This window comes from Maylandia zebra, linkage group LG3 (genome assembly GCF_041146795.1).
Source record: "Maylandia zebra isolate NMK-2024a linkage group LG3, Mzebra_GT3a, whole genome shotgun sequence".
NCBI lineage: Eukaryota > Metazoa > Chordata > Actinopteri > Cichliformes > Cichlidae > Maylandia > Maylandia zebra.
This window is the reverse complement of record NC_135169.1, coordinates 53,711,595-53,724,678: the sequence shown is the minus strand read 5'-3', so window position 1 is coordinate 53,724,678 and position 13,084 is coordinate 53,711,595. Positions and strand designations below refer to the sequence as shown.

The 13,084-nt window shown below is 43.0% G+C and overlaps 1 protein-coding gene across 2 annotated transcripts in view; it reads right to left on the bottom strand.

The window, feature by feature from the left end:
• Positions 1-13,084, bottom strand: part of eml3 (EMAP like 3) — a 32,439-nt gene that overhangs the window by 7,338 nt on the left and 12,017 nt on the right. For both annotated transcript variants that reach the window (XM_004574306.6, XM_004574307.6), the window contains 10 exons: positions 9,672-9,707; positions 9,141-9,261; positions 8,780-8,929; positions 7,375-7,444; positions 7,080-7,190; positions 6,636-6,731; positions 5,267-5,401; positions 4,878-5,016; positions 1,614-1,765; positions 1,381-1,506 (listed from right to left, as the gene is read on the bottom strand). In XM_004574306.6, coding sequence (XP_004574363.2) covers positions 1,381-1,506; positions 1,614-1,765; positions 4,878-5,016; positions 5,267-5,401; positions 6,636-6,731; positions 7,080-7,190; positions 7,375-7,444; positions 8,780-8,929; positions 9,141-9,261; positions 9,672-9,707 — 1,136 coding nt within the window. The remainder of the gene's footprint in view (positions 1-1,380; positions 1,507-1,613; positions 1,766-4,877; positions 5,017-5,266; positions 5,402-6,635; positions 6,732-7,079; positions 7,191-7,374; positions 7,445-8,779; positions 8,930-9,140; positions 9,262-9,671; positions 9,708-13,084) is intronic.

Genomic DNA, 13,084 nt, shown 5'->3' with positions numbered 1-13,084 from the left:
ATGAATTTTAATCCATTATTAGAGGCCAGAAGAGGACTCGAATAATGGATTAGAGGCCTACTAGGTACAATACTACTAACACAGTAAAACTGTTTCTCAGCATTATTGACGGGTCTTTGCCCTACCTTACAATATAAAGTGCCTTGAGGTAACTGTTGTTGTGATTTGGCGCACTATATTAAAAATACATAAATATAAATGCCCTAAAACATTTAAATGTCTGACCTCTGAGAGCAGTTTCTAGGTACAGACCTGATATCTGATGCACAGCTTCTCATATACACGACAATAGCTGAACGTGCACACACATTAATGCTTGAACATGGTTTCACATATATACACATATATCTTCTGAAAGGACACAGACATGTCTTTAATTTTTTCAGTGTGTTTAAAATTGTGAAACTTCCGTCATCTGAATGCTCGACACGTGTGAGGTGAAGCAGAAGCAGTAACAGATGTTGGGTTAGCTTCAACATTGATCAGCTGTCATACATGCCCTGGCTATGGGGAGAGGTGAGGGCTGGTTAAATGCAGGGAGAAGTAGATGAACCACGATGTCCCAGGAGCCTGACATCAAGAGCCAGAGAGGTAGAAGAGCACCAGCTGCTAGCGTTATGGGCAATTGTGGCCAATGCCCCAAAATAAGCCAATTCAATAACCCAGAAGGCGCTCGTCTCTCCACTTCACCCTTCACATGGAAAGCAGCAGCAAAGGCCTGGGCCAACAGCCACTTCAGCTCAGGGACTGTCATAAAACTGCATTTGCTGCAGTGAAGTGGTGTCTGTGACACCATTACAGAGCTGCAGCAGTTTTCAGTTAACCAGCTTTTCACAACAATTCAGCCCAGGCAGTCAGTAACTGATGCTCATCAGCACTGCTGAGAATACAAACAAAGAAGAAGAAGAGTTATCTGTGCTTCCATCCAAGCAAAGCTGAAGTAAAAAGACATCAAACAATATCAGTTTGATATTAGACACCGCAGCTCCTTGGTTAAAACTAACCAACTAGTAACCAAGGTCGCTTTTCAGAATAAAACGATACTAAAGTGAGATTACATGTGACCCAACACCTGACCAATCTATGTGTCGTATGTCTGCTGCTGTGTTACAGTGCTGCAGACAGGCTGCTCTGCAGGACAAACCTCTAATGACGTCATTTTCCTAACTATTCCGATTGCTTAACTGTGCATCAGGTGATAGTAGCAAATACATCCAGTCTGTGAAAGACTTGGAAGATGCTTATATTAAATGTTTAAGCTGTCTATAAATCATATATCAGACAAAAGTATAAAATGCACGTTTTATCTTTTGGTACTAAAATTCTCAGCAAGCATCTACAGACCTGACAGCACTGATGCCTGTGAGGTCGTTAGCTTACCTGCACTATGGCCACAAAGCCGTCTGAGAAGGTTCCTCTGAGGATGGCATTTCGAGTCGTACCAACTAACAGTTCCTCTTCGTCCATGGCTGCGATAGTGCGGACCGCCCCGAACTTTTCTGGAATCTGAACAAATGCCTTAATGAGTCTCTCCACCAGCTGTGACACACACACACACACACACACACACACACACACACACACACACACACACACACACAGCTGTAGTTCACCTCACACTCTCTTTCAGGTGCCAAATCAGCGCTCCAGCGGATTATTTTACGGTCCTTCCCTCCTCCACTGAGCAGGCCTCCGCCCTGTAGAGTGCACAGGGTGAACACGCTGCCTTCGTGTGCTTTGGTCTGTCGCATGATCTGGTAGGTTTCTGTGGGAAGTCACGACACCAAAAATTCATTTAACCTATAAAATCTGGTGTGAAAAGTGTTTGCCCCCTTCCTGATCTCCCATTTTTTGTATGTTTGTCACACTTAAAAGTTTCAGATCATCAAACACACTTAAATATTAGACAAACGTAACAGAAGTTTCATTGTCGTGATGTTTGGGAGCCATCGTATGAAAAAAATGAGGTTCTTCATAGAGCATGGCAGAGGGAGGTGGTGTTTTATGAAGAGTTTCGTGGACCACGACTGTCCTTCTGTGGTCCTCAGGAGACGCAACGAATACAGGGAGGCAAAGATACTTTGAGAAACCGCATCAAGTTTCAAACCCCCGATCCTGCGGGTTTTTTTCTGACTACGGCACTCGCCTATACAAGGCGAAGCAACAAGAGATGTGGTGACTGCCTGTCACTGTGCTCAAACCTACAGCACCCCAGAACATGAAGTGATCCAGTTGCTGTCCGCTTGGCGCACGGCACGCAGACACCGAGAGAGGGGCTCGTCACGCCGGAGCGGCATCCGCTTCAGGTGTTCAGGAGAGACAGTGACGCCTGAAGATCTGGGATTGTTTTACAAATCTGATATTTGGGTAAGAGTGGCTATATTCTTCTCATGGTTATGGAGAGTAATTAACGTGGTTTCTTCCTTTTCTCTTCATAATAATCATTTTTCACAACTCTGAGTTGAGACGTCAGACAGAAACATGTTAGTGTGGGGACATTTATTGAGGCTCTCCCTCAGCAAGGAGGGGGGATGTGCCCCTGTTGGGACCTGGTCAACACAAGGTCATGCTTCAGAGGTATCGCCACAGATTAACCTGTGACCTGTCCGATCACACTCCTGTTTTTGTACAATACATATAAGAGACGATCCCTGAAACCGTCTCCACTCTGGAGACTTAATACGGCGCCTTAAACAACCCTCAGTTTATGGTTCTGATGAAAAACATTATGAAGCTAGCCCAAAGCAGAGAAAGCAGAAGAGCAGATAGAGTATACAAAATTAACAAGGACCCAGATGTGGAACTGTTGTGTATAAAGAAGGAATTACAAAAATCATTCCAGAAGTTTTATAAAAACGTGTACACACTCCCAAAAGCCCATTCATGATCAACTGAAGGCTTTTCAGGGAGTTTTTTGGACTTCCTGATAATAATGAATTACAGTCGTCCAGCCTGGAAGTAATAAATGCATGAACTAGTTTTTCAGCGTCACTCTGAGACAGGATATTTCTAACTTTAGAGATGTTGCACAAATGGAAGAAAGCAGTCTTACATATTTGTTTAATATGTGCGTTGAAGGACATGTCCTGGTCAAAAATGACTCCAAGGTTCCTCACCGCGTTACTGGAGGCCACGGTAATGCCATCCAGAGTAAGAATCTGCTTAGATACCATATTTCTAAGCTTTTCAGGGCCGAGTACAATAACCTCAGTTTGATCTGAATTTACAAGCAGAAAGTTAGCGGCCATCCAGGTCTTTATGTCTTTAAGACATTCCTGCAGTTTAACTAATTGGTGTGTGTTATCTGGCTTCATGGACAGATAGAGCTGGGTGTCATCTGCATAGCAGTGAAAATGTATGCTATGTCTTCTAATGATGCTGCCTAAGGGAAGCATGTATAATGTAAACAGAATTGGTCCTAGCACTGAACCCTGTGGAACTCCATAATTAACCTCAGTGTGTGAAGAGGACTCTCCATTTACATGCACAAACTGGAGTCTATTAGATAGATATGATACAAACCACTGCAGCACAGTACCTGTAATACCTACAGCATGTTCTAATCGCTCTAATAGGATATTATGGTCGACAGTATTTATAACTTTTTCCAGACAGAGATCTCAATTCCTTTGTTTTTCATTTGTTCCTGAATGTGGATCGCAGCGTGATGTCTGGATTTTGTTTGGCAGGTCCTATTTAACTGATTTCTTGGTTGTGAACAGCTGGAATCAGGCTGATGTGTGGCTAGAGAGACTGAACTTTGCTTTCCAAACATTAAGTTATAAAAGGAGGGGTGCAATCTCTGTTCACACAGGGTCAATTAGGTTTTTTTCTACCTGATAAAAACAGCTTCATTTATAAACTCCACTTTGTGTTGACTTGTGTTATCTTTGCCTAATATTTACATTCGTTTGATTATCTGAAACATTTAAGTGGCACAATCATACAAAAATATAGGAAATCAGGAAGGAGGCACTTTTCACACCACTATACTTTATCATTTAAATCTCTGAGTTCTTAAAGCTTCTGATTAGCTAACAAATCATTTCAGTCACACGATTCCAGATGTAAGCCAACATCTCAACTTGTCACCCCTTACTCGCCAAAACTAGGAACAATTTCCAAACACCACATTTACATGTTCAAACAAAACTCCAACTATTGCCTAATCTTTAAACCCTTTTTATTTCAGAGATTTAGTATAAGGGGTTTTTCTTCAGCACCAAGTGTTCCAGTCTGGTTTCAAAGCATTTCACAGAACAGAATCTTTAGGGAGTTTTAAATAATATTTTATTATCTACTGACTCTGGGGATTCTATTATTTTAATGCTTTTTGATCTTACAGCAGCCTTTGACACAGTCGACCAAAGTATTCTTATTTGTCACCCCGAGCACTGTGTGGGGATGAGAGGCGCGGCGCTTCAGATCACACGTGTCCGAGGATATTTTCAGTTTTCAGGCCCCTCTTCTGTGGAACCAGCTTCCAGTTTGGATTCAGCAGACAGACACTATCTCTACTTTCAAGATTAGGCTTCAAACTTTCCTTTTCGCTGAAGCATATAGACCCTACGTTTGATGTGCAGCACTTTGGTGAACTTTGTAGTTTTAAATGTGCAGTATAAATAAAAGCTTCACCTGTGACTAATTTGGCTTGGGAGACCAAACCAATTATCCCTGACAATACAGCTCCTGGAGTCACTCAGGTGTGTAAAACCGCCCACTGGATCATCACTTCTTCATCTTTCTGCCAAGTTTCTATTTATTTTATTTGAAATCTCGTTTGTTGCCAGCACATGTGAGAGCGACGTGTCTCCACAGAGATGATATTTATACTGACATTTTATTCTCTAGGCTTTGAACTGACACACAGCACCAACCTTTGGCTCCTTTCCCGAGAGTTTTGATATCTGCAGCAGATTTTCCCCAAGTCATGATGTTCCCCTCAGAGTCTCCGGTGAGAACATCTCCAGTCAGGCTGAACACAAAGCACTGGATGAACTTGGGCTTCTTGTATTTCTGAAAATAATAAACAATTATTTGATCTTTTATATTAACTGTGCTAATAACTGATCGTTTACATGTTTCCATCCATTTTTTGGACATGTTGAATTTTCAGTTCTCTTTGCTGAGCTTCTTCCTCTTTTGGCCTCTACAGAAAGATGCTGCTAACTCCATTTTCCACTGCTTCCTTGCACTAGCGCACGTTAAGTGAGTTTAAAAAGACAGAAATGTCAGTCAGGTCGAACACGACTGAAGTTAATCTTACTCCAAAGATGCCTTGCTTTTTCGTGAGCTGTCCTCCACTCAGCGTCCAAAAGTAGACGTGGGATTTTCCACAGGTGATGATGTTGGTGCTGTCCCGAGGGTTAAACTCTACAGCAAACACGGCCTCGTTGGTAGTCTGAACACACAACAGCATCAGAAGGGTTAGTGCTGTTACATCAGTCGTACTTCAGCTCCACTCAAAGTAATTTAAGGCTCTTGAATCAGATACATAAACAACAACTTTGAGCTGTGAAAGAAAAGAAAGATTTATTTTGCTTGAATCTTTTTTCTCTTAATCTTGAAAGTGAGCAGGTGACCAGCGCGACACACTTGAAGTCCCATTAACAAATGTTCATGAGCTGCTACTGGAGCCCTGCTGTCAGACTGATGGACGTGGAACAACAAGCTGGCAGTCCTCTACTTTCCCAAGATGCTTTGTTGCCCAGTCCGTGAACAGCAGATAAGTGAGAAGTTCTGAATCAACTCAGGATCCAGCTCAGAGCTATACTGTAGCACTGTAAACACTGGTAATGTCGCCAGCAAAATGTTGCACGTTGTTGTGAAACTGTCACACGGTTGTGTGGTACTGCCTTCACTTGTGTTTCATGCATAGAGCAAACTACCACATTAAGTATTTTAAAGAATATAAACAGAGTTTTGCATTTTGGGCCACATAAACCGACTTTCTGACCACTTGTGAATCCTATGTTGACACGGTGTTTTCAGCCCATGCATGCAGCCTGCTACGTGCCACAGAAGATCCTGGGAGCTCTTAAACGAGCCCATTCAATTCTTCTCCTGAGGTGACAAACAAGTTCAAACACCATCCTATGCAGTATTTGCACTGAGCCCACGTATGAAACATTTACACTGCTGCCATGACAGACGTGCTGAAACTGGTCCCGGGGAAGATGAGGCATTTTGGGATTAAAGCCCATAACAGCAGAGGGGAGACGTGGCTGCCAACGCCCCGCCCCCCACAACCTCCAGAGAAAAAGGACCTACAGTACCCGAGTACCTGTCACTGCGTTACAGGATGAAGCGCTGATGATTTCAAGAGACACTTTCATGCCATCAAACACATATTTATAAATATTACACAAAGATAACTGTAAGAGAACAAAATCTGTCTACACCTACATAAATAATTGCCCCCTTCACTTAATAACTACAATCAAGTGTTTGCAACAACTGCCAGTGAGTCTTTTCATCAATTTGTCTTTAATGTACGACACTCGACGAAATAACCTGCTGTTATTCTAACATCTGAGTGCCGTCAAAGATTAACATCAGTATGTCTACTGAATAGATTCGGTGGTTAAAGCAATAACAAACTCATTAGGACCTGACGTTGACCGTCTTCCCGTTACCTTGATCTCTGCATGCTTGGTGCCCTTCGTGCAATCCCACAGTGACAGCATGTGGTCATTAGAGTCATCAATGACACACAGAAATGATCCAGCGTCCTAAAACACACCACCAGAAAAAAGAAAGCAGAATTACATAATGTCTTTACGTCAGTTTTATTTACACAGCAACAAATAACAACAGTCGCCTCAAGGTGCTTTATACTGTAAAGTAGAACCTACAAAAATGCATACAGAGAAAAACCCAACAATCATATGACCCCCTGTGAGCAGCACTTTGGCGACAGTGGGAAGGAAAAACTCCCTTTTAACAGGAAGAAACCTCTGACAGACCCAGGCTCAGGGAGGGGCGGGGCCAAAATCATGCTGAATCTAAGGCAAATAAATCTACTTGCTCTTGTTAAAGTGAATGGAAACACATGAAGTTCCAGGATGCAATCAACTCACAGCAAATGAAAATGCCACTGATCCCACTCCCCTCTGGAAGGTCCCCGGTCCGATCTGCTGCAGGGTGACCAGCGTGGTGGAGTCCCAAATATAAACGCACAGCTGCAGAGGCTGCCGCAGACACAGAAACATCACTTACTCGTTTGTTGCCACTCGCTGCAAAGTTAACCAAGCTGTACTGAATGTTTCCGCACATCTCAATTCCTGATATCATTTAAAAGTTCGATCATCTTTTAACTTGTGACGCTCAAACTATGGATGCAAGCTGTGTTATTTTAAGGGCAGCAATAGTCACCTTGCCATCTTTATCCACCCCTGCTGTCTGGCCAGATGCCACTCGCACTTTGTCAGGATGGAGTGTGAGACTGCAGAGAAAGACATTTTCTGTGTAAAGCTTTTGCAAGTTTGCTGCACAGAAACATGAGGGTGGTGGGTTGCATCCATCATGGCAAAATGACAAACATGTGCTTACGGTCAAATAAACAGTGCCGTCTGTGTTTGGTCACAGAGGTTTATTTGGCTGCAGCACGATGAGAATGACTCAAAGGTTAAATGCTGTCTTTTTGGCACAAATAGCATCCAGTGAACAACTTTAGCCTGTCTATACTCTGTTTTTGAAGAGAAGCTCTCCTGATATTTAGACTGTAGTATTGATAATTTAACCTTGTCAAGAAACAGACATTTGCAGCTGTGTAGAGCTGTAATGGTAAATAGCTGATACAATCTTCAAATATGATGCATGGATGCACAATTTGAACATGGACTTTGTGGCAAAAGACAAATGAAACATTTTTGTCACATGGACCTACATGATACCCTTCAGCTACTGTTTCTGCCAGCTGGTCTCTGCTTCACATGCTACCATACTTGTTTCCCATTTTAACTTGGCTCTTAAAAGAAATCTCAAAATCACATATTTTGGTGCAGTGGTGCAGTGCCATGCAGTAGCACGCCAGCACGCTTATCCCCTCCAAAATCTGCAGTGCAAATACTTTGACTCAAGTGATAATCCAAGGAATGGAGTTGAGTTCAGAAGCAGGTTAAAGCAGACAGTAGCTTCCCTCTTGTTCCCGATACACACAAGTGTTTTTCTGTTACCAGGTCACACAGACCTCTGTCCACAAATATCTGCAATCAGTCTAGTCTCACACTAATCAAAACAGTTCCTTCCTTGCACCGCTTTCGATAGATACTGACCACCGTAGACCAGGAGTACTTCATAAAAGCTGAGCTCAGTTTCACTAGTTGCACCCAGGCTGATAACAACAGACCTGCTGAATTAAGAAACCATCTGTCTAACAGAGTGAAACAGGTCTTAAAAATCTATTTTTGTTAACACTGTTTATTTTACTTCTTTTAAAGGTGAAAGAATGAGATCACGGATGCAAACAGCTGGATTTAGCTTCCTCCGGGCCTCTCCGTTACCACAGGGCAAAGAATTCAGTCATTAGAGAGAAGCTCAGACTAGAGCTGCTGAATAGGTTTTTAATTAGTTAATACTCATTTAAAAACTACATTTTGGACTTACTTTGACTAATAGTAAAATTTCTTTCCCATTTTAAGATATTTAAGCGTGACAAATATACAAAACACAGAAATCAGGAAGGGGGCAAATACTTTATGTAGCTAATCAGTCAGCTGAACTGCCAAGTTCGATTTCAACATGTGGATGATTTATTCATTAGCTTCATTCCACTAACCAGCGGACGCAGTCTGTGTGTTTACGATAGTGCCGTTGTGTGCGGTTGTTGATGTGATAAAGCACAATCACACAGGCAATGAAGTACACTGCCTCGCCCGTCGGGAGGAAATACAGATTAGCTCGACCGTCCCGTCCACGGTAACCATAGCTAGCAGAACAGCGTTAAGGTAACAACAAGATACAAGAAAGAAACAAATCACACACAAAACTGTGTTGCTGAACCTTGCTTTAGTTCGAGCAGGCCAGCTATAACCATTGCACCCAGACCAGTATAGACCATACGAGGCATTAGTCCTGGTAAAACCAGCAGCGTCTGAATGTAACAACCCTCGCAAATACGTGGCATTGTGGAAGGATACACCCAGTCCAGCTCCAGTCTCTCAGAGGGAGGTTCCATCTTCAGCTCGTCGTAGTTCTGGATGTTGGAGGGGATGTACATGGTAATGGGTCGGCCTCGGATAAACATTTTGATTGACTGTCCTGAAAAACAAACAATGGGTTTGTGTCACAGATTCATCACCAAACTGTTCTTAATCACAGAAAACTCACGTGGGACCCGTAGTGGGCTCGCCCATAAAGAAATGTGATGTTTGCACAACCAAGTGGGGCCTGTGTGAGATATCTGTGGGCTTCCTCTGTCTACACAGCCCTGCAGAGAAAATTCACCCAAAAGTCGTCAACGGTCTGCTTCCTCAAGTGAGCGAGAGTGAGTCACAGTTCCAAACTTCTTGGGTTACTTTTTTAGAATAATTTGTTTTTTAAAAATCTAGCTCTCAGTTGCCAACTGGCAGCAGCAGCAAGAATGGGAGTGAGACACTCCTGGAAAAGCAGCCTGTCCACCTCCCCATGAAAGACGATGAAGACATAAAGCTGCATAAGAGCAGGTTTACCTTGGCTGTAGGTTCCTCTTCTGGAGCCAGGGGATCCTGTGTGTAAATGAGAAAAAATAAAGGTTAGCCAGACGAACAAATAGATCCCCTGTGCATTAAATCACAGCTGACCTACAGCTTTATAGCCTACTATAGCTTTAGACATTTCAGAGGGTTAAATCTTCCGTTAACATCAGTTACACCCACAAACTTTAGAATCCACGCCGAATCATGTTTTCTTGGCCGGTTTCTATGGGACTCAAAGTAAAGTAAAACATTAAGGATGAGCTTAACGACATGTGAATGTTGAGACCGACTAACTTTCTGTCTGACTGACCAGAAAACGCTAGAACAGTTTGGAGTGCCGGCAGCTATACAACAGTTCCTGTGTAAGTGCATGATGGTGGAGCCACAGTTTTGTTTGGTAACATCACACTGTAGCAAGGTTTTTATTGAAAATATCTACAGCTTTCATCTTCTCTAAAATAAATCCAGTTTCCTTGGCTGTGTGGGGCTTGGTTGCGGTCATTGTCTTGCTGAAATGACCACCCTGGTCTCATCTTCATCATCCTGGTAGCTGGCAGCAGCTTGGTTTTCTTTTTAAATCAAGAATGTCTCTGTACATTTTTCCATTGATCCTTCCTTCAATGAAGCGTGCCAGTGTTGTATGCTGAAAAACAGACCCACACCATGATGTTCCCGCCTCCAAACTTTACTGTTGGTATGGTGATTCTGGAGTCATCTCACTGCAGTCGTCTTCCTCTGCTTGCCCAAAACTACTATGTCCAGTTCCACATAATCTTAGCTCAGTAATTCTCGGATCCCATTTTGACCTCGGGAATTCCAGGCCATACTCGGCATGAAATACATTCCTGTATTCTTGTATAATACTATGGCGTTCCAGTATGCGCTGCCTGCTCGCATCTTACACCCTGCTGTTAGGTGCTGGATTGTCTCATCTTTGCACAGCCTGCACCCGGGGTCTTACCTGCTGTGACAGACCCCAGCCTCTATGGATCCTGTGCTCGGAGCTTGTTCCTGTGCTGCCATGATTAGTGCCTCTGTGCTGTCTTTCAGTCCAGCTTTGTCCAGCCACTGGCAGGCTTCTCAGTAACAGACACTTTTTCTATCTGCAATGTAATTTCTGATTTTCTTTCTCAGATTTCTGCTGCCAGTTGTATTCACCAAACACAGCATCCATTGTGTTCCTGATGTGCGGATCTTTCCATCAGTTTCATCCTGGATAATGGTTTTCACATTCAGTAGTCCTCGACCTCCAACCTTGTGCTTAGTGTACAGTCTCATGATGCTGGACTGAAACTCTACATGCACGGTAAGGAATTTCCTCATCTTTATTATCCAATCAGAGTATCCGATGACAGGCAGGGCGTAGGCATTTATTGCCTAAATCTTGTTCTTCCAATTCAGTTGAGGACTTGGGTTACTCTGTATGTATTTGGTGGATGCGGCTTTCCTAGCGGCCTCTTCATGGTTCCCACTTGCCCGTGGGATTCACAGGTACTTGAGGCTGTCCTTGATGTTTACACCGTTTCCTTCTGGTAGTGTAATCGCCTCAGTTCTCACTACCTTCCCTCGCTTTCTTACCATCCAGCTACACTTCTCCAGTTTGCATGAGATTCCACTGCTGTAGAATAAAGTGGTGTGGATCAGTGAGCCGATGTCTTGCTCACTCATGGCATTCATGTAGAGGAAGTGGATAATGTCATAGTCGGTATCTGAAACCAGTCTTGTTAATGACCTCACTGAGGCGGTTCAGACCTGTGCAGAACAACAGTGGGACACAGCATCTCCTTGACGATTCCTTCCCTTGATGGGGACTCAGGCTTAAAGTTGGCCTCTAGTATTTTTCGCCATATTCCCATCAAATTTTAGATGAAAGCACGTGTTGATCTTGTGGAGTTCTAGTTATTCCAGGATCCATGTGTAAGGTATAGTATGCACAACTAGCCGTCGCTGTTGTCAGTAGTGAGTAATATAAGTTCTAGTCATTTAACCTAACTGTTAAAATTTTAATTGTTGCCCAGTGCCGGTAAATTATCGTGTCATAGATGTTATGCACCCATCTGCCACCAGATGGAGCATTGTTGGTGAGAAATGGCATCAATTTGTTAATGTAAACCTTTTCGTTAAAAAAGGGTCGATGTGCGCGATAAAAAACACCAATGAGGCAGAGGCTCTGAGGAAGCGATGCCACACTATTTGGAGACAGTTTTTTATGTCATCTCACTGATTGGATTACTTTATCTTGATTTCTTAACATAAAAGTCATTGTTTTATGTTTTATGTTGGACGGCACAAAAGTGACCCGCTTTGAATTTTAGTTTAGGTCCCCTTGTTTACTCCTGAGTTATTGGTTCTAGTTAGCTAACGTAACCTTGACTGCAACCAACCAACCAAACAAGCCGATGACATCATATCCTGTACTGGCACAAGAAGACACCTGGCATGTATTGAAAAAAATTGAAATTGTAATATAAAAGCCATAAAGGGTAATAGAACTATAAAATGATAAACCCAAAAACAAACAAACTCTGACGGATATAGTGCTGTGGAAACGATCCTGAGAGTTTGAGAAAGCCCTACTCGAGACAGAACAAAGCACAACGTTTTTCATATCATCTAAAGCAGGAGTGTCCAACTCCAGGCCTGGAGGGCCGGTGTCCTGCAGGTTTTAGATGTGTCCTTGATCCAGCACAGTTGATTTAAACGGTAAATGACCTCCTCAACATGTCTTGAAGTTCTCCAGAGGCCTGGTAATGAACTAATCATGTGATTCAGATGTGTTGACTCAGGGTGAGGTCTAAAACCTGCAGGACAGCGGCCCTCGAGGCCTGGAGTTGGACGCCCTGATCTAAAGTCTCAAATTTATGAAATGCATTCTTGCATTTGACTACGTCAAGAACTGTCAGAGTTTTATATTAACAAGTATGTGATGTGGTCCAAGTAAATTACACAGGTTTAAAAGTGGTCCATCCTTCAAAAGCCCCCCCTCCCCCAACGCAGCTATTCATGTAAGGGGCTATAATAGATATAAACTAGTGGCTGAGCCTGATTGGTGAAGGGAATGAAGCCTAAACCACCAGAACCAGACTGAAGGCCAATGCTCATAAAAGCTATGCAAAACAAAAGTGTGGTTGGTTGGGAAATCCACTCATTTTTACACAAATGACTACATGTGTGAACCAACGGGGTTTCTGTGTCACAAGTACAGAAGCACAGCACAGCTCAGGCCTGCCAACACTGGAGCCAGGCCAGACCATCATGTTGGAAAAGTACCTAAATTAAACACAACAACATGCAACGATGATCGTAGAAGCTGTTTTTGAATTCAGCAAAGTGCGTTTCAGTGAAACGGTGGTGGGCTGACTCCTGATTGAACCCTGGGGCCTGTATGGAGTTTGGCTCAGAGGCCT